Source organism: Psammomys obesus, unplaced genomic scaffold (genome assembly GCF_907164565.1).
Source record: "Psammomys obesus unplaced genomic scaffold, mPsaObe1.curated_primary_1811, whole genome shotgun sequence".
Classification (NCBI taxonomy): Eukaryota; Metazoa; Chordata; class Mammalia; order Rodentia; family Muridae; genus Psammomys; species Psammomys obesus.
Genome location: NW_026588752.1, coordinates 9,837,784 through 9,865,222, shown reverse-complemented (window position 1 = coordinate 9,865,222; position 27,439 = coordinate 9,837,784). Strand labels below are relative to the sequence as shown.

The 27,439-nt window shown below is 51.6% G+C and overlaps 1 protein-coding gene across 1 annotated transcript in view; it reads right to left on the bottom strand.

Moving 5' to 3' along the window:
- Positions 1 to 27,439, bottom strand: part of Stk10 (serine/threonine kinase 10) — an 88,270-nt gene that overhangs the window by 6,421 nt on the left and 54,410 nt on the right. The window contains exons 5-16 of the mRNA XM_055604544.1: positions 26,868 to 26,940; positions 25,514 to 25,708; positions 24,983 to 25,064; positions 17,696 to 17,842; positions 15,179 to 15,727; positions 12,935 to 13,065; positions 10,244 to 10,367; positions 9,761 to 9,940; positions 4,084 to 4,176; positions 2,234 to 2,363; positions 1,301 to 1,425; positions 108 to 296 (exon numbers count right to left, since the gene is read on the bottom strand). Coding sequence (XP_055460519.1) covers positions 108 to 296; positions 1,301 to 1,425; positions 2,234 to 2,363; positions 4,084 to 4,176; positions 9,761 to 9,940; positions 10,244 to 10,367; positions 12,935 to 13,065; positions 15,179 to 15,727; positions 17,696 to 17,842; positions 24,983 to 25,064; positions 25,514 to 25,708; positions 26,868 to 26,940 — 2,018 coding nt within the window. The remainder of the gene's footprint in view (positions 1 to 107; positions 297 to 1,300; positions 1,426 to 2,233; positions 2,364 to 4,083; positions 4,177 to 9,760; positions 9,941 to 10,243; positions 10,368 to 12,934; positions 13,066 to 15,178; positions 15,728 to 17,695; positions 17,843 to 24,982; positions 25,065 to 25,513; positions 25,709 to 26,867; positions 26,941 to 27,439) is intronic.

Below are 27,439 nucleotides of genomic sequence, written 5' to 3'. Positions count from 1 at the left end.
ACACACTGTGCCTTAACTGCTATCTTCCATCCTCGAATGCTGCCGGAGGCCAATCCTTACCCTGCCCCTCCCTGCCCACGCCCACAGCCCGCCGGGCACAGTCCCACCTGCTTGACCTTCTCGCGCTGCTCAGAGGCACTGCCTGCGCCATTGATGTGCAGGCTCTTCTTGTACATGGCCATGCGTGTCTTGCCGTCGCTCCTCTGGATCTTGGGTAGCCGTGCCTTCTCCTGCTGCTGCCTGATCTTCAGCTGCTCCATCATTCGCTGGTTGTAGCGCTGCATCTGTTCTCGCTCCTGGAGGGACACCGGGCAAAGGTCAGGGGAGCTCTAGATACGGGGGTTGCGCAGGAGCCGATACAGGGGCCCAGGGTGCCAGCATGGAGAAGCTGTTACTTCACCTCTACAGTTCAATACCATTATCTTTAAAATTGCCGGATATGGTGGCACATACCTATAATCAGCGCTGGGGAGGCACAGGCAGGCAGATCTCTGTGAGTTCGAGGCCAGCCTGGTCTACAAAGTGAGTCCAAGGACAGCCAGGGCTGTGACACAGAGAAACCCTGTCCCATAAAACCAAAAAGAAAGAAAGAATTCTTTTTACATTTATTTACTTTATTGGGAGCAGCAGGTCTGACACTCAGAGGACAAGTCATGGGAATCAGTTCTCTTGTTTCCCTGCAAGGGTTCTGGCACTCGAACCCAGGTCACTGGGCTTGGTGGTAAGCTCCCTTACCCACTAAGTCGTTTCACCAGCACTCGGCTTTGTTCTTTTACCACTACATGTCTCTGACTTCTCCTGGTTTAAGTCACGGCTTTCTGACTTGATAGTGGGGTGAAAACAACAGGATTCGGCTGAGCCCATGCTTTGAATTTAAATCTTTTCCTGGGTGAACAAAATCTAGTACGATATGCTGAATACTGAGCAGTAGCATTGAGCCACTGCTCTGCTTAGCCACATACTCCGGAGAGGAAATGCCCTCAGGCTGGTGTTACCAAGCTAGGGCATGTAGCTCAAGGGCATTTGAAATATGTTATTTTTAATTTAGGACAGAAGGATAGACGACAAGGAGCATCACCCTCTTCCTCTCTTATTTCTTTTTTTCTTAGGGGTGGGTGGGACATAGTTTTGAGTAGCCCAGGACTGGCTTTGAACTGAGAGAACCAAGCACTGAGGTGTCAGGGTGAGCATCCCTCACACAGTTTCCTTGATTCTTGACCCTTGAGCAGGGCCCTGGCCACAGCAGGCCCTCCTGGGGGCTGGCAGCACGCTGTCCCGCATCCCGCCCTGGCCTCCTCACCTTCTCGTGCTTCCGAAGCAGTTCGTGCCGCTGCAGGAAGTACTGGTCCTTGAGCTGCTGCTTCACCAGCTGATGCCGCTCCTGCAACTGGTGCTCCTCCATCTCCCACAGGGCTGCCTCCCGGTCTGCGGAGACCACGCCGCCCACACGGTGAGGAGCGGATGAGGCCCACGGGTCTCCCATCCCTCCTCACACACCCTGCCAGGCCTTTGGCTGGGACTAAAAACCAACCTGCTGGGCTCAGAGGCACCTGGGCTACCTCAGCAGACCACACTGCCTGTCTGAACGGAGCCCGAAGAAACTAAGACTAAGAGATGACAAGCCCCAGCAGCCTGGAAGCATAAGAGGCCAGAGGGCAGGGAATGAGCTGCGGCTGGAATGGCCCCAGCTTCTTCCTCCACCAAGTGGCACAGGTACACCCCAAAGAGAGGACGCTCTTGGAAGACATTATTAAGGAAAATCTACATAGCACCCCTTCTTTTCGGAGGGGCAGATGAGAAGGGTTCGGACGTGGAGATGACTGGAGTGAGAAATCCCACCAGGAGGCAGGTCCTCACAGACACTGAGGCTGGTATAGCCTTGGCCTTTGTTGCTCTTCTGTTGCTTCTAAATCGTTCGGACTGAGGAAGCCAGTTGCGGTAGCATCAACGGACCAAGGAGCACAGCAACCGTCCCCAGTGCGGTTGCCTCATCTCTACACTAACACTAGGATCACGGGAGGAGCGTCTTACAGGGAGAGGATGACGACGGCATGAGGTCAGGTGTGAGAGCACACAGTGGGGCAAGAGGTGGGCACAGGAGCCGCCCCTTCTGCGTGCTGTGGGGACTGGTACCCTTGCCTCATTGCTGACTTCCCTGGGGAAGGGCGGGGCGGGCTGTCTCTAGTTCCACCATCCAGGGGAAGGGCGGGAAAGGGCTGCCTCCGGACCCCACCTCGGAGGAGCTCCTGCTTCCTGCTGAGGCACTCGCGCTCCTTGTCACAGATCTCGCGCCTGTTCTCTGCGGTGAGCTTCTTCATGGCCAGCTCCAGGTCCTCCTTCTGCTTGGCTACAAAATCCCGGTCCTGCAGGGAGAGACAGTGAGCCTTTACCCGGAGGTGGCTTGGGTGACTTAGCTCTCTCCCTCTGTGACGAGGAGGGCCTGCTGGCCTCTCTGACCAGCCTTGGTTTCTTTAAATTGTCTATTTTATGTGTGTGAGTGTTGGTTGGCATGTATCGTATGTGCCTGCAGGGGCCAGAAGAGGGCGCTGGATCTCCTGGAACTGGAGTTACAGGTCATTGTGAGCTGTGGTTGCTGTGAACCAAACCCAGGTCTCCTGCAATGGCAGAAAAACACTCTAAGCCATGGAGCCATCCTCCAACCCCTAGCCCTGTGTTTTAAAAAGCTATTTGCTCACAAGAATTGTATGCTGTCTGGGTACCGTGCGACATTTCAGAACGAGGGTGCCTCATGTACCTGGTGAGTCTGGGGGACTCACAAGCCCACAACCTCAGATATTTATCATTTCACTGTGGCAAAACATTGAAGACCCTCTTCTTGCTATGTTGAAAAATGCGCATTATTATTGGATCTGGTCACCCTTCTGTGCTACTGAACACAAAACCTGCTTCTTCCGCTAATAACCAGTCTCACCCAGAGGAAAGAAACAGGTTGTGATACACAGGAAAGAATGGGGAGACCGGGGTCAGGTCAAGTGCTAGGCCTTGCCCTACTGTCACAAACTCTGCAGTGTTTCCTTTCTGGCTTTGATTCCTTCTGAAAAAGGAAAACCAAGTAACTCCTACCCAAAGGTGCCCTGAGCACTTGACCAGATTTCATGTCGAGCATCTGTAAACACTGGCTGCCTGCACCCAAGGCTGAGGGGGCACGGTGTGCAAAGACACCCCCCCCCCAGTGGAGGCAACAGGAAACAGCAAGCGGGAGAGGCTGGACCAGGGGGTATAGCCAAGCCGAGAGGGGCTGAGAGGGCTGGGCAGCAGCAGGCGAGTGAGGAGGTGGGCCTCAGCTTATGGACAAAGGATTTTAAGGCCCAGGGCTGAGGGAAGAGTGAATGACAGGGCCAGATTTGGATTTCATCTCGATAATACCTGCTGGCTCCAAGAGGAAGAAGTGCAGAAAAACAGGAAGAGTCAGGGGGGCAGCTATGCAGCTGAGAGAGCTTCGACAGTGCCGGGATCCTGCAACACTGACAAATTCACAGGTCCAGAGACTGGAGAAACATGGGTGGAAGGATGGATGGATGGAAATACGGAGTTGTGTATGTATGTGTAGGCGGGAGTAGATTTGTAGTAGTGTTTAGTATATATGTATATTGTATGTTATGTGTCAGGGCATGTGTGTGTTATGTCTGGCATGTGTGCGTGCGTGTGTGTGCGCATACCATGCTCTGGAAAGAGATGAAAGAGAAGGGAAAGGATGGGTGAGAAATGACAAAGGTTCTGGCCTGCCGACAAGACAGAGGCAAGTTCCTTCTCAGGACCTAAGAACAGAGCCAGGTCTAGGAGAGCAAGACTTTGATGTTTTTTCAACACCGAGGCAGTCAGGTGACAGGCCGTGTGACATATGAACAATTTGGCAGTAAGGCAGGCAGGACTAAGGCAAAGGCTGCAGTGGCCAGAGATGACGGGGCTCACTCTGGGGGCGTGAGGGTGGATGGTCACAAAGGCTGGATTTAGGCACTCAAAACAGGAGGCAGATCTCTAGGCAGCAGGCCTGGGCAGGTGAGAGGGGGGCCAGCGGTCACTTGGGGTCCCGGGGCTGAGTGACAGAGGCTGGGGACTCACGAGCAGCTGCTTCTTCTGCGAGTGTTCTTCCATCTTCTGCCTCATGCTCTCCTTCCGCTGCTGCCTGGGCAGTTTCTCAACCTCGTTCTTCACCTGCAGCAGACACATGGAGGAGAGCTTGCACCACGGCCCTTCCTGCTCCGGCCTCACTCTAAGTCTTGGTCACTCTCGACCCACCAAGAAGCTATTGCACAGACATGTTGTCCAGTGTCAGCATCAACTTCGGTTCCTGAGAGGTCTCTGCTTCTGTGGGAGCCCTGACCGTGTCTGTCTGCTGTAGTCTCTATGGTGCAGGTAGGTGGACTCCCTCATGCCACTCCCTGGAGGGCGTGGCTCTAGGCTGGTGCCGGACTCAGCACTTTCCACACCCCTGGCCACAGGGATTGGTTTGGAGGGAGCTCCTGACCCTCACAGGGCCAGGGGAAGGTGTCTCTTCCCTGGAAGAGGATGTAAACGTCCCCAGAGCAGGGTCTGTCCAAGATGATCCCAACACAGGGAAGAAGCAGCTCCTTCAACCTTTTCCCAGCATCACACTAGCCCACTGGAGTAATACAAAAGGCAGCAAAACCTCCCCCAGGTAATCTTGAGTTTCTGACCAAAGAATCAGGAAACGGATCCTAGGTAGGCCAGAGAGAATGTGGATCAATATCACAAGAAGAACATTAAAAAAAAAAAAAATCCTTATTTCTAGGAATGAGACTCCCAAAAGCCTCAGGTTCAGCCCTGCGCACTGGTACAAGTGCAGAGAACTTCAGAAAAGCTTTGGGAAATGAAGCCATCACCCACAGAAGGTAGGGCCTGTCTTAAATTAACCTAACACGGCTGTGTACCTACTGAAACAAACAAACAAAAAGGGTTGCAATATCCATTCTAAAGGATACTGAGTGGCAAAGTATGAACATCACATTACATGCTGAGAGAAACCATGAAGCATATTACACAAACAGGCAAATATTTAAACCAACTAGCGAAGTACTAAAAATAGCCAACTACTCTAAAAAAAAAAATAGGCAAAGAAAGAGAAAATAAGGAACAGAAACAAGAGGAACAAGCAGAACACAATTCCTTAAATGTAAACAGCAGAAATGCCCCAACTAAAACAACTGACTGAACTATATACAGTCAGCAACTATATACAGTTAACAAGTTAGAAGGATAAACATGCTTCTAAAGACTTAGTTTATTTTTTTTTAATTATGGGCATTTGTGTATGTGTCTGTGTCAGGATATGTGCAGATATACCCTGTGTATACAATACTTCCTGTACTTCTCTGTGCAGGTGCCTAAGAAGGCCAGACATGGGTACTGGGAACCAAACTAGGGTCCTCTACAAGGACAGTCAGTATTTTCAAGAGTTGAGTCATCTCTCCACCCCACAAAAAATATTCTATGTAAACACTAGTGAAAAGAAGGCAAGGGCCAGGCAGTGGTGGTCCATGCCTTCAATCCCTGCAGAGACAGGTGGATCTCTGTGTGTTCAAGGCCAGTCTGGTCTATAGAGTGAGGTCCAGACAGCCAAGGCTACACAGAGAAACCCTGTCTTGAAAAACAAAACAAAAAACAAACAAAACAAACAAACAAAAAAAAAAAACTGGGCATGGTGGTGCATGTCTTTAATCCCAGCACTTGGAAGGCAGAGGTAGATGGATCTCTGTGAGTTTGAGTTCAACCTGGTCTACAAAGTGAGTCCAGAACAGCCAGGGCTCTGTTACACAGAGAAACCCTATCTCAAACAAACACACAAACAAACAAACAAAAAAACAGCACCAGTGCCAGCACCACCACCACTAACAGAACCAAATCAATGTTCTTGTGCTAATATCAGGCTTAACGAGGAAATACTGAACGTGTTCCTCTTGAGACAAGGAATAAGGAGGAACTATTTCTGCTATTTCTAGCCAACTTCCTGCTGGGACCTGAGCCAGCATGATAGGGCAATAAGAGGCAGATCAACTGAATAGAAGAACTGCTTCTGTCTATATAGAAAATCTCAAGGAATCTACAAAGAGAAATATTAGAATAAGGCAACAAGGCCAGACACAAGACCACTGCACAAACAGCAATATAATTCTACCCTCCAGTAATTAGCTAAATTGATACTTTAATTTTTATTACGGGTGTTTTGCTTGCGTGTAAATCTGTGCACCACTTATGTGCCTGGTGCCGACAAGGGCCAGAAGGGGGAACTGGGACCCCCCAGAACGGGAGTTACAGACAGTTGTGAGCCACCATGTGGGTGCTGGGAACTGAACCCAGGTCCTCAGGAAGAACAACAACTGCTCTTAACTGCTGAGCCATCTTTCCAGCCCCACTAAGGTGATAATGTTAAAGTATCCTATGAAAGTACCCTCCAACAGACATAAATATAATTCAGACAAAACATGGATGATTTAATATAATTCTAACAAAACAAAGATGGACTCATATACTAAAAATTAAAAGTCACTAACAAAAGTTATCGAAGAAAATACAAGTATGTAAAATGTCAGGGAAGAGAAAGCTCGGTGTTGTTCTAGTGGCCATATTCCACCCAAAATGACCCAAAGTCCTGGCAAGGCTTCTCTACAGCATCTGCGGGGTGAGGCTATGATGGTATGAAAAGGCTAAGAGGCGGAAGGGACAACAACCACAGGACTCACACCCCCGGGCCTCGCCTCATAGACACGAAAGTACTGATGAGGGACAGACAAATGAACCCGTGTGGCATACAGACCCAAAGTACACCAAACCAGATCCGCTTACATACAGCCGGCTCCTCTCCCACAGACAACTTAGCAGAGGAAGGCGGGTATTTCCAGCACACAAGGCTGGGACAGATATCCCAAAGCCAACACTCAACCCAGCCAGACCTTATCCGCTACAGAAACTCAACTCAAAATGTTCTCACTGGGAAATACAAAGCCAAACACGGTGAACTGCTAAAAGACTGCATCTCATGGGGCTGAGGAAGGATTCCTTGGCTTCTTAAACAGGCCACCAAAAGAATCACCCCTAAAGAAAACAATTAGCTTGGCAAGACAAGCCATGGGCGGAGAATGAATATTAGCAAAATAATCTCATAAAGTTCTTGCAGTACAAATACAAAGAGAACCGTCAGAACTCAGTAAAAAAAGAAACCAATTTCCCAGCCATGTAAAGGAGAAAAAAAAAAATTTAAACAGACACATCACCAGAAGTGACATATGGGTGGCAAGGAAGCAAGTGAAGAGATGTATGTCACTAGTCCTCAGTGAAATGCAAACTCTGAGTAACAGTGAGATGTCACTTGACACTCGTCAGGGTGGCTAAAATAAAACAGTGACGTTGACAAGACCAAGTGTTGGGGCAAATGAGCAACCGGCCGGCTCATGAATCGCTGTGGAGAAAGACAGGATCCAGAGCATCTGGAGGGGCGTGAGGTCATCGACATGAGCTTACTGTCTGACTTCCAGAGCCCGCCAGCTTAGCCAGTTTCACCCTCTCTTCCATTTCCTAGGTTTTTGCAGGTTGTTTCCTAGGTTCTGCAGGCTGAGTCTGGTCCCCTGTTTCCCGACCTCTCTGCTTTCGGTGGATTTTCCATCTGCAGTGTTACTGACTCTGCGAACTTGAGAGAGAGGAGGTACTGTCCTGTACATTCACGGGATGTCAGTAGCACCCCTCGCTACAAGATCGACAGACGGCCCTACTCCATCCCCCTTAGATGTTTAAAGACACTGCTGATATCCCAGAGAGCTGGGGACAGAAGACTCCTGGCTCAGAATCACAGATGGATATAAATTCCCAAAGGAATAGTTCATCTGTGCACCTCTGTTTTAGGTACGGCCCCCAGTCCCAGCGCAGTGGCCCTGAGCGCTACCACACAACCTAAGAGATAGACTCCGAACTGCGCTTTTGCAGTTTTAGTTTGGGGGATGGGAGATTAAAAGCAACAACTGAGCACAGGGTCTGAGTTTTCTGTCAAAGGCATGGAAGACGCCAGAAACATTCTTACATCTGGTGATGGAGGAAGGAGGCAGAAGAAGAATAAAATCGGAGTCCTCTGGGGCCGCTTGGCAAAGAGGCAGGCCCAAGGACTCATGGGACCATTTACAGGCGGGAGAACGGGTTCCACCAGATGGCAGATAAGCTACATTCCAGGGCACTGAAGTTACTGGCTGTGTTGGCATCCCATTTTCCCAACCAGAAGAACAATCTAGTTTTTAACTAAGAAGTCCCCAGGGCTCCATGCAGGGCTGGGGAACCTTGACCCATTTAATAGACTCAGCTTCATGACGGGGACACATTCTGAGGAACAAGCCGTTACACAATTTCATCAACACGCAAACGGAACAAGAACCTTCAGGGAAAACCTAACGAACTGACTTTCCCCTCAGCACGGCCCCCTGGTCCAGGGCAGCAACCACTCGCACAGTAGTCGCATTGCACTGGAAATCGCGAGTGACCCTGAGGTGACTGCGGGTGCTCGGGAAGGTATGTGCGGTTACATGCAGCACACACCGCCATGTGGACCCGTGGGAGCCCCCGAGTCAGTCAGTCCCTGAATGTCTATGTGGTTCACGAAACTCAGTGCTGGGACCCCACTCAGCTCTGGAAAGAGTAAGTGTGAGCCCACACCGAGGCGCCGCAAATAGAGCCATCCCCAGACCACGGTCATCAAGCTGCTTGCCCCAAGCTTACTAAATGGCAGAGGCCTCCTGAGAAGCTAAAAGAACACAGAAGTCAAGCCTCTTCTTCCCAGAAAAACGTTCACATAAAACAAGCAAGAAAAAAAAAAACAAAAAAACCATGTAAAGATAAACCAAGACTTCGGTGTAACTCAGTGGCAGGGAACCTGAACAGCAGGCACAAGGGGGTTCATCCCCAGGGGAGGGAGGAAGTCCCATCTTAGCCTGCCTCTACACAGGGTACAGGGTCTCAAGAGCGGCCCAGAGTTGGGCACAGGGGCACACACCTGGATTCCCAGCACTCTGGGAGGCAGGCAGGTGGAATCTCTGTTAGTTCGAGGCCAGTCTGGTCTACAGAGTGAGTTCCAGGATAGCCAGGGCTACACACAGAAACCCTGTCTTGACAAAACAAAAAGCAATAACAATAAAAAGAAGCTGACAGAAGCCGATTACAGAGGACCCAGCTAGAAGAAAAAGCCAACACAAAGTGGTACCCAAAGGACAGGGAAAGGACTTCATGTGTCATGGCTTGTGGCTGGGACCCTAGGCCCCCAATGTGGCTGCCTCCAAAACTTGGGGTAGTGGGCCTCATGTAGCCCCTCCATTACGAAGAGAGGCTGTGATGGCTAGTTTTTATGTCAACTTGACATAAGCTAGAGACATTTGGGAAGCAGGAACCTCAACTGCGAAAAGGCCTCCACCAGCCTGACCTACAGACAAGTGTTTCTTGATTGATGACTGATGTGGGAGGGTCCAGCCCACTGTGCTTGGTTCTACCCCTGAGTCTGTGGTCCTGGGTTCTATAAGTAAACAGGCTGGGCAAGCCAGGAGGAGCAAACCAGTGAGCAGCACTCCTCCTCAGCCTCTGCATCAGCTCCTGCCTCCAGGTTCCTGCCCTAGCCTCCCCGATGAAGGACAGTACAGTGGAACTAAAGCGGAAACAAACCCTCTCTCCTTCCCAAACTGTTGCTGGTCGTGGTGTTTTGCTACAGCAATAGAATTCTTGCCCTGACCCGCCCCAGGCCCTTCTCCACCTCCTTCTTCATCTGCTTGAGCTGCTCTTGGAACTTGGCGTAGTCCCGATCCTGCTCTAGGCGGATCCGCTTGGCCTCCTCCCTGCGGCGTATGCTGTGGTCCTGCTCCATCTTCTCCACCTGCTGCTTCTGCTGCCGCTCCAGGTTCTCCAGCTCCATGTCGTAGAATTTCCTCTTGGCCTGGAAGGTGCACAGATTCAGAGGCATCCAGTGAGCCACTTTACACCTCAGAGTCTGTACGAGACCCAGACCTAAGTCCCTGCCCTGCTACCCTTTGCTGTGTGACCCAGGGCAACTTAACCTCTCCGAGTCTGTTTCCTCATCTGACCTGGCCAGGACCTTGGTGTGGCACTCCACAGAGGGGATTTCCTCTAGAGGTGTTCCCACAGCACTCAGGATCACTGTGACCTAATCATCCTTCCACCACACCCCACGCCTGAAGAAAACGTGGAGGCCAGAAGCCCCCAGCCTCCTCTCACTCACGTTGATTTCTTGCTCAAAGCGTTTGTGCATTTGCTCCAGCTGCAGCTCGTGCTTGCTGCTCAGCTGTGTCTGGTTCCGGTGTTCTTCTTTCTGCAGAAGCCGGAGCTCCCGGAGCTCCTGGCGCCTGAGGATTAATAGGCACAAACATATCCTGGTTAGAAGGGGGCCCCCGAGACCACAGTATTCACAGCCCAGGCCATGGAGGGATGGATTATGGAACAGAATCCCGCTAACTTAAGCAGAGACATGATCAGGATTCACTGACAGACAAAAAGGGGAGCATCCTCCACATATAAAGAGCATTTCAAGATCAATTAAAAGGGAGGAACTAACCATCACCCTCAAAAGTGGTACATAACATCAACAGACATAGAGCAGACAAGTGCAAAACAAGAAACTTTATAAACTGTATCTATATGGTATGAAATGCAAATATAAAAGAAAAAAAACATTTCATTAAACGGACATGCTTATTGGGGAATTCATACTCTATGTACTACTGATATTATAATGGGACATTTTGGAAGATGCTGGCAGCTCATTTATGCCTTCTGGCATCCTGGTTTCACTTCTGGATTGAATAAGGATGTTTTTAACAATGTCACTTATAGTTAACTTTCACTCCACTGGTCTGAGATGAAGGAAATGTCCCTAGGACATCCCAAACTATTTCTGTGATGGAGAAGCTTCCTCCAAAACTACGATGACGTTGGCAGAGCCCTGGCCTCAGGTGCTCTGAGCCTCCTCAGTGCCTGGCAACCAGCGGTCTTGGGAAGCCACAGCCCACACTGCATCTCCACTCTGCTCCTTGTCAACTAAAGGCCCAGCGCGTGCAGCACACCTGCCATGAAACACTGTTTCCTCAGGTGTGTGTGAGGAATACAGTCCCCGGGCAGGGCTGTTAGAGACAACTGGAGCGTGGGAGGCTGTGCCAGCAAAAGACCTTGCCCCTCATCTTCTTTCTCTGTCCACGCCCTCTCCTTCTCACAGGCTTAGCTCTGAGATGCACACTGAGTACTATCCCTTCTCCCTCCTGGAGGGAGTGGCCCAGCCCAAGCCGGAGTCTGGGGGTCTTGGACTGTTCTCCCACCTCCCAAGCCAGCGTTATGTTTCTAAAGCTAAGACAGTTACAGTGGCCACGGAAATGTCCAGACAGGACATCAGGGCCCTTCACTATGTGCCATTTCCCTTCCTGCTGTGCCTGGAATCCCCCACCTTTCCCTCACAGCTGTGTGTTCAGACCTCCACAGCCTGGGTCCTGCCCCAACACAGACCAGATCCCACCCTCCTCCTGGCCCGACATGCCACAGTGAAGTCCTTTTCTCTAAGACCCTCATGCAAGTCACCCACCAGGGCCTCAGATTCCTTCAGCACATCCCCAGATCTGGGGCATTCACCGGCTCAGGGCGGTGATGGTGAGGGCCCTAAGAACAAAGTTTGCTCAGCCCAGGCACGCACTATTGGGCCACCTCCTCCCCCCTTCGCAATGTGCAGCACAATCAAGAATTAGCATGTGCACTGTGTTTGAGACCCAAGGGCATATATTCAACATGGGGGATAGTTTCATGTATAGGGATTTCCGTTCTGTCCCACCTGGAAGGCGATGCACGCATGGATAACTGGGTGGACGTGTGGACAGAGAAACAGTAAGTGAAGAGGAGGCTGATGGATGGATTAAATGGGTGCTTAGACAGATAGATGGGTAGGTGAGTACAGATAGGGGTAGGTGGGCTGTTGCAGGATATCTGATCACACTGTGAACCCCAAGACTGTATTATTTACTGGAAAAAAAACCTGTTTGGAGTTGTGGTGTGGCTCAGCCCTAGCACACACCTTTAATCCAAGAGCTTTCTGCTTGAATTAAATAAAATCAACTGTAGGTCAAGAGGCAGAACAAGCAACCAGTTGACAGGGAGTTAACAGAGGGGAAAAAAAAAAAACATAGGGAGGAAAAGGAAGTCAGAAGGATGGACAGAGAGATGTACAGGAAGTAGAAGGGAAGGACATTCAGTTTGAGGGTTTTTGTTGTTGTTGTTGTTGTTTGTTTGTTTTGAGGTGGTGTGAAGAAGCTTTCCTTTCGGGACATGGCCTGAGGAAAAAGGTCAGTGAGGTGCTTTCTCTGCCTCTCTGGGTTAACAGGCTTTCACCCCAGCATCTGGCTCCTGAATCTTTATTGGTAAAACTGAACAATTGAGATTTTGTTAGAAACAACAACGGATGGACAGATGGATAACCGGGTGGACAGGTGGGCGGGCAGGTAGATACATGGATGGGTGGACTGCATGAACAAATAGGTAAGGGGAAAGAAAAAATAGGTGGTCTGTGGATGGGTGTGCAGGCAGATAGCTGGAAAAATGAGTAGCGAGATGAGCAGGCCAATGGGTGTGTGGGTAGAGATTAGGTTGCTAGGCAGAGGAGTAGAGACATGGATTCGGGGATAGAGGTTGGGGAGATGGATCACTGGGTGTATGGATGAGTGAGAAGGTGGACAGAAGGGAAGGGTGACAGATAAGACATCTGGATAGATGGATGTGTGAGTATATGAATGCAGGAGAAGGTGTCTCAAGGAAGACCACTTTCCTTTTTCCTCAGTCCCCCACTGTAGACAGACAGCCCTCCCACCCACAGGGCCAACCCTAAGCACTCCCAGGGCACCCACCCGTGCCCACACTGGCACCTCCTCGGACTTGCCTGAGAAACCTCATCTCCTCGTCCTTCTTCTCATCTTCGCTGATGATCTTGGAGGTGGTGATGCTCACCTCCACGCCATCCACCACAAACCGGCGGGTCCTCTTCAGGGTCTTATTGTGCAGTTTTGAGCCCTGGTAAGGAGAACATGCCAAACTCAGCTAGAAATCCACAGTGGAGAGACAGGATGAGGTCCACAGCCTGGGCTCCAGAAGGATTCGGCCATCCACTGTCCCCTTCCTCAAGCTCCACAATCAAGGCCTAAGCGCCTGGCCTCAGGGAGATCTCAGGCTTCAGACACCGCTTGAGGCTCTTGACCTCCCCCTGAGGCCTTCTTGTAGAACTAAGACTGGACATCAAAAAGGGCTGTGTGTTCATCCTCACTGCTAGCTTTATGACCCTTCAGGCCTTGTGCTTGAAGTTCAGCTGTCCAGGGAGTATTAAAACAACTTGCCTCCCAGGCGTCCATGAAGACTGGATGAGACGCACAAGAGGCACACAGTGGCACAAGCTCCCTGGCATGGGGTTTACTTCTGCCAGTCATGACTGCAGACCACAATCCCTCTTACATTTGGTGGCCTCTGCTGACCTAGCTACAGCCCATAGGCAGCCATGCTTGTCTGGAGCCTGGAATGGGATCATTCCTCTCTCCATGAATAATCGCACAGGCCACAAGGGGCTGCTTAGGGAGGACCACCTCTCCCTGAGGTGGCACGGTGGCATGGCATATGGTGGCCGTTGGAAGTGCTCAGGTCTGACACAGATGAGGGCTTAGGGAGGGGCCTGTACTGGCTTTCTGATGACCTCTGTTCTGCCCACTACCCAGCCAGCTGCAAAGGCCCTTCCTATTAGAACCTAACCCTTTGCAACAGGCTCAAGGGCCTTCCAGCCCCTTCAAGACAATTGGGCCTGCCAGCATGGCTAAGAGTTAGTTCCTCGGTCTGTATGCTTCTGCCCAGCCTACCTCACCTGGGCTCTGGGCACTTGGTGCCTTTTATTTTATTTTTATTTTTTTAATGGTTCTGGGGACTGAACCCAGGGCCATCCGTGTGCATGGAAGGCAAGCCCTCTACAATCGAACTCTATCTTCTGCCTTTTTGGGAGGAAGAAGTACAAGACCCTGTCCTAAACAAGATGATGCTTCTACCTAAAAGCCACTGGCCACAGCTGGGCAACTACAATTTATGACAATGGTGTCGGTTCTAAGGAAATGAATAGAAAAGCTGCCGAGGACACTTCCACTTGACTGAACATCTTTCTGCTCCAGCAGCCACTGCGGGGCCTCTTGGCTGCTTCCTCCTTTCACCGTCTTGCACTTCGGAAATGTGTGAACTTCTACTGTGGGTTTTATATTGAGTAATTCTCAGAAGGCAATAAACAGATGTACAGCATCACCCCCTCCTCCCCCAGAACCCCCTAAATCAGCCTTGTTTAGGGGTTCAGGTGGCCAATGGGAAGTTAAGCTGTATCTATCGCAGAACTGCTGGAGGCAGACAAGGAAGGGGGTCACTCCTCCTGGCTGCTGAAGGAGGAGAGGGCTAAAGGCACACCAGGCCAGGAGCCCAGCCTGAGGTCTGACCACTTCCTACTTCTACCCACATGGCCTTGTGCCAACTGCCAGCTTCTTTGAGTTTCTGCTGCCCGTGTGGAAACGGTGGGAAGAGGCAGCCCTTCAGCTCTGCGCAGAGCACATTTTCACAGGGTGCCTCCGGTCTCTTGGTGTCACTCCCTGCCAGACAGGAGGCCAGAGGGGACAGTGAGGGTACCCTCAGTGAATCCACCTGTCAGCCACTGGGCACAAAGCTACCCCCAAGCAAGGGAACTTCCACTTCTGGAATGCTCTTTCCCCAACTTTACTAGACCCTTTAACCAAACTTCAAATTAAAGCCAAACCAACCACAAAATAGTAATGTCTTGTATGACCTAAATATGTGTGTCAGGGGAAGGTAGGCTAGGAGGTGAGGTGAGCTGAAATCTTAAGATCCACACTCATGGGCCATTTAAAACAAGAAGTAAGAGTGTGTGTGTGTGTGTGTGTGTGTGTATTATGGTATGTGGTATATGTGAGGTGTGTATCTGTGTGTTGCTTAGCATGCATAAGGATCTGTGTTCACCCCTAAGGCCTCTTACAAATAAATACACAAATCAGCACAATGTAAATAGCTTCTACATGCTTCTGAGAATGGAACCTGAGCATGGCACATGCAACAAGCCTGCTCTGACCCCCAGGGAGACAGGTGACCTTACCTTGAGAGACAACGAGCCTGTTTCTTTGTTCAGTGCCAGGTCAGCAGACAGGGAGGTGCCATAGTCCACACTCTCTGAGGTAGTAGACAGGTTGCTACAGTCCGAAGCCCTCTTAGCATGGCTTGGAGCTACAGAGCTGGGGAGTCCCGGGCCTCCATTGGCTATCGTCTCCCCACCCAAGGTCTCCAGGGCGCTGCTGTTAGGTCGGCTGTGGTTTGCCTTCTGGGACTTGCCATTTGCAGGACTGAGGCCCTCCGCCTCATCAGTGGCTTGTTTCTCCTCGGCCACCTGAATTCTGGCATCCATGGACAATGGTCGGGACTTCCGGAGGGAAACAGGCACCTTTAAGTCACTGTCATTCTTGGGGACCACCTCGGCGGGGATAGTGGTTTGGAGGGATCCGTCCCCTGAGGGTTGGCTGCCAGGCCCGTTTACAGGCTCCTGAGGTTGGCTGGGAGACAGAGGAGCAGAGGAATCCTGGAGAACTTTGTCAGGGTTGAGGCTTGGCTGAGTTGCATCGGCAGAGTCCTGAGTGTGGTTGACCAGGGCCTAGAAAAGAGTCAAGGCTGAGCTGCTGGGGCTCTGCGGTGGCGGTGGTCAGGCCCCGCAGGTGACAGGCCAGCAGAGTGGGGCAGGGACCACTGAGCCTGCTCTCCACCACTCCCCACAGCCTCTCTTAAACAGGCTATCCTACAACCAGGGTGAGGACTCGCCTAGTTGCAATTTGACCTGATCGCTGTGCCTGTCCTATGAGGAAAACAGACTGGGGACAGCTGTGGAGAGGTCCAGCCAATTGTCACAGAGCGGGGAATGCGCCTTTCTCACCCGAGGCCAGGCCTGCGAATTTCTCAACACACATTGGCAATCTGATTTTTGGGTTTGTTTGTTTTTTGAGACAGGGTCTCACACAGCTCAGGTTGGCCTCAGACCTGCTCTGTAGCCAAGGATGACTGTAAACTTCAGATCCTCTTACTGTATCGCTCAAGTGCTGGAATTACAGGTGTGCGCCGCCATGCCAGTTTTGTGTGGTGCTGAAACTGATCCCGGGTTTTTGGGCATGTTAGGCAGCATTCTATCAGCTGAGCCACAAGCCCATCTCAGTAGTTTGCATTTTCTCATGAAATCTGTTGATTTCTAAATGGCAACTAATTCACATTAAAGAATTACATAAAGTGCTAATCCTGGATTCAGCCTGCCCGCTATCCCTTGTATTTTCGTTTTTGTGGGGTGGAGAGTACTGGAAATGTTGCTATAATGAAACCAAACATTCATTTCTATGAATAGAAAAATATGTCTGTATGTGGCATGAAGGTGGAAAGAAGGCTATGGAGGGTCCAGTCAAGGGTAGGAGGGGGCCAGGGACCTCTTCCATCTGTGAGAGAACCAAAAGCAGATTTTTTTTTTAATTTAAAATTTTTACAATAAGCCTAATTCTGTTTTTTTTCTTTTTTATTAATTATTATTATTATTATTTATTACAATTTATTCACTTTGTATCCTGGCTGTGCTCCCCCACCTCCGTGTCTCCTCCCAATTCCACCCTCCCTCCCTCATCTCCCCCTATGCTCCTCCCCTAGTCCACTAATAGGGGAGGACCTCCTCCCTTCCCTCTGACCTTAGCCTATCAGGTCTCAACAGGACTGGCTGCATTGTCTTCCTCTGTGACCTGGTAAGGCTGTGCACACACACCCATCCCCACCCCCACCCCTACCTCCAGGGGGAGGTAATCAGAGAGGTATCAAAGCAGAGGCTGAGACTCAGAGCCAAACTTTGGGCAGAATGCATGAAATTTTATAAAAGAAGGGAGAGAGAGAAAGACCTAGAAGGGACAGGAGCTCCAAAAGGAGACCAACAGAGCCATAAAAACTGGGCCCTGGAGGCCCTGCAGAGACTAATACCTCAACCAAGGACCATGCATGGAGAGGACCTAAAACCCCTGTTCAGATGTAGCCCACTGACTCATTCTCCAAGTGGGTTTCCTAGTAAGGGGAGCAGGGGCTGTCTCTGGCATGATGCCTAATTCTAAATAAAAAAATTTAAAGATTAAAAAATAAAAAGAGCTGGGTACAGCGATGCACACCTTTAATCTCAGCACCCAGAGGCAGAGGTAGGCAGGTGTATGAGTTCAAGGCGTGCCTGGTCTACATAGTGAGAGTTCCAGGCTAGCCAAGGCTACATAGTAAGACCCTGTCTCAGAAGCCAAAAAATCAATAACTGAAAAGAGAATAACTGTGACGGGCCTGGGGTTCAGCTCATGACAGCTCAGCCCCGATGTACCGGGGATCCTCTAGGGTGAGCAATCCCCCAGGACACTGAACTGTGAGACCAGGGACCCTAGGACAGCTCTAGATCCTGCATGCTCAAGAACCAGGATCTGACCAACATTCGCTCGGCCTCATCCTGGGCAGGGGTGTTTGGAACTCCCAGCCACTTGGCCCCAAGGGGCAGAAAGAAACCCTTTCCCAGCCTCCCTCCAAGGAGTGGCTGTGGCCCTCCCTCCTTGACCCCCAGACTTACAGAGGCGGCATCTACAGCTTCCTCCTCTTCTCCATCTTCCCTGGCATCATCCCTGGCATCCTCGATCTCCTCCATCACCTCCGCCTTTGCCTCGGCCACCAGCTCCCGAAGAGCCTTGTTGCTGGTGACACCACTGACAAAAGGATGCTGAGGAGAAGACACCCTGTGTTAGTGCCGTTTGGGGCCAGTTGTGGGGCAGGAGTAGTTGTGAGATTTGCTCCTTGGTGGTCCCAAGGCAACTCGTGAACTTGAAGTTGGAAGGGGAACTCAATCAGAAACCCTGCGGCAGATCAGAAAGTCCTGCATGTCGAGGGAAGAAAGTAACCCCCACCTCCACGACTCAAGCTGTGTGAACCACAGCCTCTCCATTTCCAAGGGACAGACAGACATAAGGTCATGCTGAAACCATAAGAAGTTGTGAGGGTGAAATGAGACAGTTCACACCTTGTAAGGTGCCTTGTAAAGTCAAGATTCAGCCCATGTTTTCCCTTGGGGTGGGGGTTGTGTCATTTGTGTGTTTATTTTCTTTTTGACCCATGCTTCGACTCTGCTGGCTCTCATTCAGCTGCTTCGTTCCATCCAGTTCTGCGCCTTTAGAAAACCCTCACTCATACAGACTAAATATGGCTTGCATTCTCACATGGCCATGAGCCTATGGGGGCCAGGAAGTAGAATTGGTGGTTTGAATGAGAACAGCCCACATAGGCTCATGTTTGAACTTTTGGTCCTCTGTTGGTGGAACTGTGTGGGAAGGATTAGGAGGAGGCGCCTCATTGGAGGAGGTGTGTCTCTGGAGCTTTGGAATTTCTTTTCTTTCTTTTTCTTTTTTCTTTTTCTGTTTTGTTTTTTTCAATGCAGGGTTTCTCTGTATAGCCCTGGCTGTCCTGGAACTCTGAAGACCAGTCTGTCCTCAAACTCACAGAGATCCGCCTGCCTCTGCCTCCCGTGTGCTGGGATTAAAGGTGTGCACCACCACTGCCTGGCTTCCTTTTTTTTTTTTTAAGATTCAGTTATTTATGTACTTTGGGTATATAGGTGTTTTGTCTGTGTATGTATTTGCACATCAGAGAGGGTTTTGGATCCCATGCGACTAGTTATAGATGGCTGTGAGCCACCATGTGGGTGCTGGGAATTAAACTCGGGACCTCTGGAAGAGCAGCCAGTGCTCTTAACCACTGAGCTGTCTCTCCAGCCTCGCTTTAGACTTTCCTCCTGCTTCATGCTTGATGATCAAGACATGAGCTCTCAGCTACTGCTCCAGCACCATGCCCGCTGTGCACCCCTAATTGATGGCCATGGACTCTAGCCCTTTGAAACTGTAAGCCCCAACAAACTCATTCTTTTGTAAGTTCCTTTGGTCATGATGTCTTATCACAACAACAAAAAAGTAACTAAGATGCTGCCCCCCCACCCGCTACACCATGTACCTACAAAGCCTCTTCGAGGACAGGATTCTGTGGATAAGGAGTGCATCAGCAGCACATCCTGGCCCTCATCTAGTTGCTAATTTAAGTTGCTTCAAATCATATGTGCAGCTATCATTGGGGTCTCAGCTATGTACCTCTCACAGTCACATGACTCTAAGTAGATAGTATCTTTCTGCTTAATCAGTAAGCTCACTAACAGTGTTTCACTGTCTTCAATTTTTTTTTTTCTTTTTCAGGTTTTCATGTAGCCCAAGCTGGTCTCAAACTCCCTATGTAGCCACGGATGACCTTGAACCTCTACCTCCCTTGTGTAGAACATAAGCATGCACCAATATACCCAGGTTATGCATTGCCAGGGGTTGGACCCGGGGCTTTGGGCGGGCTAGGCTAGCAGTCTACCAACTGACCTACACCCCCAAGCCCCAGAATCCTTTTCTGGGATTGTGAATGTGAAAATCCATCCACGGCACCTAGCAGAGCTCCCGGAGCTCAGCAGGCTCCCTTCAAGGATGCATGCTTCAGTGCCTGGGCAGATGCTAAGCACAGCTCTCTGCCACTGTGCTCCACCCCTGCTCCTCTCTGACTCCAGGGCACTGGACCACTGAAGGAACATGTCACCGTTTGTTTAGCCACCCTGTTGCTGTCGGTCATGTGGCAGTGTTTCCTGCTCTGGGTGATCAGGAAGTAAGCAGCTAGGGACAGTCCTGCATCTGTTGTCTTTGGGCAGAGATATATATTTGGTTTTCAGGAGGGCACTGTAGAGTTTCCTGGCAGGGACTGGACTCTATTCAAGGCTTTTACACAAATGGCACCCTTCAAGAGTGAGTATTCTTCTATAGACCTTCTAAAACCCCAAGGCAAGGGTCTGGGGATATGTCGGCCAGCCTGAAGCACCCTGGAGAAGCACTGTGGAGACCCCAGCTGCAGAGATTTCCTCCCTGGCACAAGCAGTGGCCATGGGGGATCCCTCAGCCCTGATGTCGTGATGGGTAGAGGGAAAGAATGTCGGAGGCTTAGGGGCCTCACTGGGTTGGAATTGGCTCACCCAAGGTTCATGGGAAGGCTCTGAAACCCACTGCTGTTACCAGAAATCTTATTTGTGGATGGGTGGTGTCAGCAAAGTTGCTGGGGAAGTCTTTCAGTGACTGAAAACTACATTTTCCACACCTTAAAAAGCATATTCAGGAAGCCAGACAGATGGCTCAGCAGTTAAAAGCACTGGCTGCCCTTCCAGGGAACCCAGGCTCAACTCTTAGCACCCACAGAAGAGCTTACAAACATCTGTAACTCCAGTCCCAGGGGAGCTGGTACCCTCCTCTGGCCTTCATGAACACTGCATGACACACACATCGGCAGAACACCCAAAAAACAAAATAAAGACAAGAAAAGACATATTCAGAACTTGGAAATCCCATGAGAAAGTATTTCCACTTGTTTGTAGGTTTGAATGTACCTAGGGCTGGAGAACCGGCTCAGTGCATAAAGGCACTTACAGACAAGCCTGATGACCCTGGTTTGATCCCCACGTCCCAGCCGATGGAAGGAGAGGACTGACTCCTACAAGCTGTTCTCACCTCCTCACCACGTCATAGCACACACATGCCCTGCCCTATACATACAAAGAATCAAATTAAACAAAAGCTTCCTGTGGGTCTGGTTAGAGAGCAGGAGCAGATGCCTTACCTGGCATGTGTGAGGCTCTGAGTTCAATCCCCAGTGCCGTAAAAGTCAAATAGGCAGGTCACTGGCAGACAGCCAGCAGGCCACTCCCTACCCAACTTGTTCCCCAGAAAGCTACAAATGTCACTTCTTTAAAGAGCTGTGTCCGCCATGTTTTCTTACGCCTGTCTGACCTCAGTTCATCTAATCTACTGGAGCTGTGAGGAACAGAATTTTCCCATCACTCCCTGCTTCACTGCACAGCTACATGGTGACCCCAGGTTGTGACCCCATGTGCTAGGGCCAGGTCGGCCTTTCACCAAAGAGAATCAGAAGGCCTGTGACAGAATGACAGACAGGAGGCTGGAGGAAGTTTTACATGGGGCCTTTCTGAGAGGGGAGGTATCACAGGAGATGTGAACCCCAGGTACAGCCTCCAGAGCATCTGAGCTAGGCTTGGGTATGGAGGGTGGAGGAAGAGCTGAAGGCCAGGGCCGGTGCCTGGTAGAAAGGCAAAGGGAGCTGGAGGAAGCCTGGCAGCACGCACAGGCCTGGCCAATGGAGAGCTGCTGTCAGAGCCCTGCTACTCATAGCACATTACTCTAGCTGCTGCATGTTTCCAGAGGTCACAGAACTAACCAAGTCACCAGGATGTGCAGAGTTAAGTGTGCAGACTAGGGGACACAGCCAATCCATCTGGGATAAAATCCAGCTCCCACTGCCAACCTGGGCAAGTCAAGAGACCCTCTCTGTGCCTTCGTTTGTTCATCTGTGGAATGGGAATAACAGTATGGCTGTTCTATGTGCTATATCAAGTTCAAAATAGCATCATTACCACTCACATCACCACCATGATCACCACCGACATCATCATTACAGCCACCATCACAACCATCATCATCATTGCCATCACAACCACCATCACCAGCACCACAGCAAGAGCAAGAGAACAGTCCATGCAGCCGCTTCACACTCCCAGCCGTTCCTTCGCCAGAGCACAGTTCTCTGGGGCTGAGAAGACCCAAAATCCCCAAAGCTCCTGAGCTCTGTAGGATATGACCTAGGCAGGGCACCACAGGACACTGCTCTGCAGCAGCTAAAGCGGACGTGGCAGAAACCAGCAGTGCAGGCCCAGGCTTCTCAGAGAATGAGGCTTTCGTCAGGCACCTCACATATTGAGCAAATTAGCAGCTCTTGAGGAGAACCATCTGCTCTGCCTGCCTGGAGCTCAAGGTCCCCAGGAGGAGGAGGAGGAGGAGGAGGAGGAGGAGGAGGAGGAGGAGGAGGAGGAGGAGGAGGAGAGGGAGGACAGCCTTTCATGGAGGGCCAGTTAAGCGGGGCAGTTCCCGGCATGGGGCCCGGGGCGTGTGGGCAGTCCTGCCAAGGCTGACCAGGCCTTGCTGTGTGTCAAAGCTCTGGGAGACGTGTCCCCCACCTCTAGATGGGCCTGTGGAGAAGCCTCTCCATCTAACTCAAATGCTGAGGCCCTTAGAGAGCTGGACCTGGGAAGCTCTCAGCATGGCCAAACACTGGACAAACACTCCATAGGCTGCCCAAGGCAGGCTGGTCCAGGCACTCATGACCCTACAGAAGGGCAGGCCAGAGATGGCCTCATTGTCCACCCCTCCAGAAAGAGAAATGGCTGCTCAGAGCCAGCTCTACTGAGGGCTCCAAGATGCCAGCATGGAGGAGGCAGCACATAGCTTGCCAACTGGCACCTCTCTTTGGCCAGGATCTCTGCTGCTACTGAAACAGATGCCCTTTCCAAATGAGCTTATTTTCTCTCTATGCCCCGAGAAACCAATGGGGGAGGGGTGCTTAACTATAAGCCCCCCTACACCCTTTCTCTTTCTGTCTGTCTTCCTTTCTCTTTTTAGCCTTTATTTGTACTGTATGTGTAGCGGTGTTTTGCCTGTGTGCATGCCTGTGTACCATGCACATCCAGTGACTGTGGAAGCCAGAAGAGGGCAATAGACCCTATGGAACTGGAGTTACAGACAGTTGTGAGCCCCCATGTGCGTGCCAGGGATTGAGCCTGGGTCCTCTGGACTAGCAGCCGGTGCTCTTAACCACTGAGCCATCTTTCCAGCCTTTCTTTGGCCTTTTTTTTCCTTTCCTTCACTCACTTCCCGGACTGGTCAACAGCACAGACTTCAGAGCTGAGTCACCGGAATGAGGGCACTAGCTGTCACTTGCAACTGTGTGAGCTTGTGCTGGAGGGGGCTCCGGTCTTGGCTATGGTCACACAGAGGGAGATGTCGCATGGCGGGAGGAGTCGGGAAGCCACCCCATGAATGGGTGGGTGTGACCTTTCCAGGGATACCTCTGGTATCCCAGCACGCTGCACCCCCCAGGGTCCCATTGCTTTCACAAGACCAAGACCAGAGCCCCAGGCCTTGCCCACCGTGATGGACTGAGACCCTCTGCAACTCTGGGGCAAAAGAAATCCTTCCCCTATGAAGCCTTTACCTGGCATATAAGAAGGGCGAGTGCTAGCCATGCTAACTGAGGAGCTGTGTTTAGGGGGCTCATGCTGTTTACAGGGTTCCTCTGAGAACAGACTCAGGATTGGCACAACAGCCAGTAAGGAAGCCATCGTCCGAATGAAGGACAATGTGTCTGACAGTAGCCGCAGGGAGGTGGTGCGTTCTGGGCCTGCTCTGAAGGCTGAGAGAATAGACCTCATGATGGGAGAGAGGTGGAGGATGAGAGAGGGTGCCAGGCTGCCAGGGAAGAGGTGGGCAGCCACTGCAGAGTATGCCTGAGGAGGAGTCTGAGGGCTTGGTGTGGCTGTGGCGAGACTGAAGTGGCTGGGTAGAAACGAGGGTATGGGGTCAGGGGTGGACTGAGCTGGAGGCACGAAGCCAGCCCCCTCTCCCCCCATTGGCTGGCCCTGGTCATCACAGCAAGTTAAGGGAATTACATGTTCATCAGCTGTGCGGGGGGGGGGGGGGGGTCAGAGAAGGAGACAGAAGGAGTGAGAGGTGGGAGAGGAGGGGCAGGAAAAGCAGATGCTGGCCAGGGTGGGATGACAGAGTGATAAGGCCTGAGCTCCCTGCTACCTCTAAGACCAGGAAGACTGCTGTTGGACCGTTTGGACAAAGCAAACAATGTCCTGCCGAGAATGGTTTTCACACAAAAAGCATTACCCGAAAGCCCTTATGGGTTACCCATCTGACCAAGAAAGAAACTGAGGCGCAGAGAGAACCCTCACACCCCTGGTTGAAGGTGCCTCACTTCAGCCCTGGGTTACCACTGGCTTCAGGACACTGGCCCAGAGACAGCGTGCGGATGAATGACTGAGCCATCGGTGACCAGGGCCAGGAGTGGCTTAGCCACATGAGATACAAAAAGACAGAAGCCCCCCAGAAGCAATAGACACGGGGCCTAGTTGCTCAGTCAAGACCTGGGTCGGCGCGAGCATTTCAAACAGTGTCCTCGGGTCCGGAAGAGCGGTGTGCTCCTTCCACCCTAAACTGAAACAGGTGCTGGACAAGCCCCAGCAGGTCTGAGGGTGCCTGGGTAAACTGAGGCGGAGCCTCTCCCACTCTGCCTTGTGCTCTGTTCCACTGCACACGGAGACTATCCTGGCAGACACTGCTTCAGCTAGGAAATGGAAATTCCTGGCTCCGGCCAAGGCTCCCGGCTGCCGTGTGGGATGGGACAGCTGGTCTCTGCCCCTACAATGTCAGGCGGGCCGGATGCCCCAGCGCAGGAGGTGCCGTTTGCAGGAAGCAACTGGCCCTGAGTGGCTTGGAGCCTTTGCATCTGACGAGGACAGCGGGCCCATACCCCAAACAAACAGGACTCACTGAAAACGGGCCTTGAGGAAGGCCACACATTCGATTTTGAAGCAGAAGTGTGAAAGGGAAGTCAGAGTCCCCCCACACATAGGCACACTTCTGATTTGCTTCGTTTCGCTTTCTTGTCTTTGAGTCAGGGTCTCTCTATGTAGCTCTGGTTGGCCTGGAACTTGCTATGCAGACCAGGCCTTGAACTCCTCCTGCCTCTGCCTCCCAGGCGCCAGACTTACGGGTGTGGCCAACCACCCGAATCTAGTCTCCTTCACGTTTTAATAACGCATTGACACATCAAGCATTCCCTGAGCATAGTGCTGAAGAGCCAGGCTAAGCACCTGATGGCCTGTCACTTTACCCCCACGACCACCCATCAAGGGCCGGTGTGATTAATCCCCACTCACCTCCAGCAGCTGCAGAGCACTGGGCCGGGTGTCCGGGTTCTTATCCAGCGCTTTCTTCAGAAAGTCTCGGAACTCCACAGACCTGGGAGGAGAGGTGGAAGGAGTGGGCCACAGTGTGGGCACCATGTGCCCAGCATCGGGCGTCTGGAGACAGGGTACACGTGATACCCTTGGTCCACATCAGGACACAGAAGTCTAAGAGGGACATAGACTGGCTAGGGACTGAGCATGGCAATGTCAGAATCTGAACCCAAGTCCCCGTTCCTGACCTGGAGCCACATGGCTTTTGGGGTTCTGTTTAGGTTCCCAGGGGACATAATGAAATCTCATCCCGGATCACTGGCTTTGCTCTCACATCGAGTGGGCAAAGTTCAGAAACACTGGGACCCCCACCCCACCTCCGACATCCCTGACTTTAGAGGCTGCCATGCCGAGAGTCAAAAGCTGCACACACACATGCCCCACGTCCTCACTCGCCCTTGCAGGGGCCTCAGAACCCTCTACAACTACCCAGCTCTCTTCTCTCCTCACCACTTGGAGGGTGCGAGCAGCGTGGGAGGGTCCGACTTGGCGATCTTTAGCAGGACCCGCATGGGGTTGAGCTCATGGTGCGGAGGCTCGATCTGCGCCATCTCGATCAGCGTGATGCCCAAGGACCAGATGTCAGCCTTGTAGTCATAGGGGGCGTCCTTCATGGTCTCACAGAGCACCACCTCAGGGGCCATCCTGAGCCAACCAAGGAACAATAAGGGCTAAGAACTGGGGCCCCTGCGAGTGCCGCTTGTAGCCTCAGGGTCTGGAACACCACCAGCACCACACTGGAGGTTGGCAGCATTTGAAGCCATGATTTGAGTAACTGGCATCCCACTTGTCTTCCTCAAGGGTCTTCACGAGCCCCCGCCACAGCCCGCTGCAGTTCCGGGAGCCTACCACAAGGTGGCAGCAGCAATCCAGAACAGAGTCCTGGGGAGGAGGCAGGTGGGTGAGGGCAGAGGGGGAAGGTTCCAGCAGAAACAAACAGGGTGGGACAGTGGGCTACACAGAATAGGACAGCACAGAGAGAAGGGGGCATGGGAGCGAGGAGAAAGGAAGAACGGGTGGGATGGGAGAGAGAGAGTTAAGAGTAATAAGCAAGCAAGACGGGGGCTGAACACCACGGCGAGTTGTAAAACAGAACACAGAGTGATCAGGTGGGAAACTGAGTAAGAGAGCTACGGGCTTGGGGTGATGCCTGCACTTGTGGGAGAGGGAGTCCTCAGCTCGACTGTCTGTAGACTGAGATCAGCTGAGGTCTGATCTCAGACTGAGGTCACCTCTACCAGAGAGCTTCCTCCCCTCCTCCCCCTTCAAGACAGGGTTTCCCTATGTAGCCTTGGCTGTCCTAGACTTACTTTGTAGACCAGGCTGGCCTTGAACTCACAGAGATCTGCCTGCCCCTGCCTCCCGAGTGCTGGGATTACAGGCAGCGCCATGGCACCTGGCTGAGAGCTTTCTTTTTACAGGTGTTTTTATGTTAAGTTATGGTTTTGAAAAGGGATGAGATACAACAGGCGCAGGGAGATTTCTCATGAGGTCAGGGAGTGAATGTACATTGCTCTCCTGCCCCCGCCTATGCCCAGCACCCAGAACTCAGCACCTTTTTAGCGACTCCATTTAGTTTATTAATGGGGTGCTTTCCACTGTAGCCCCGATTTATGGATGAGGCGTGAGGAAGCTAAGGCACTTGTCCTAGGCACAGGAGTACCCAGAATTAGACCTGGACCCACACTGGGAGGGCTGACTCAGAGGCCCTGAACTGGCACCCGCCTCCCCACACACAATCCACCCAGAAGCGCCCCTGGGGTGCCAGGCTGGACATTTAGCCGGACGATCAACTCCAACTCACCAGTAAGGCGTTCCTATGAAGGAATCTCGCTTTTGCAGAGTTTTCAGATTCTTGGCAGACACTCCAAAGTCAGCTGCAAGACAAGAACCTCAGATAAAATCGCTGAAGGAGTCTTCTCCGCCCACACCCCTAGGTGTGGGCTCGGGGACGCAGCGCTCTTGCCCTTTACCCAGCCAACTGGAGTTTTAAAGTTAAAGTGAGTGTGTTGCCGAGACGGGCCCCTTGCCACCAGATGGGAGCATGAACCGGCCAGACCCTTCCAGGAGAACAATTTGACAATAAATCACCGGAAGAGCCTTTTAAAAAGGCCAGACCCAGGCAGGGATGGTGGCATACGCCTTTAATCCCAGCACTGGCAAAGATCTCTGAGTTCAGTGCTAGCCTGGTCTACATAGAGAAACCCCACACACATACACACGCACTCTGGTTTTCAAGACGGAGTTTCTCTGAGTATCCCTGGCTGTCCTGGAACTCACTGTGCAGACCAGGCTGGCCTTAAACTCACAGAATCTCTGCCTCCTGAGTGCTGGGATTAAAGACATGTACTACCACTATATATAGTGAGACCCTGT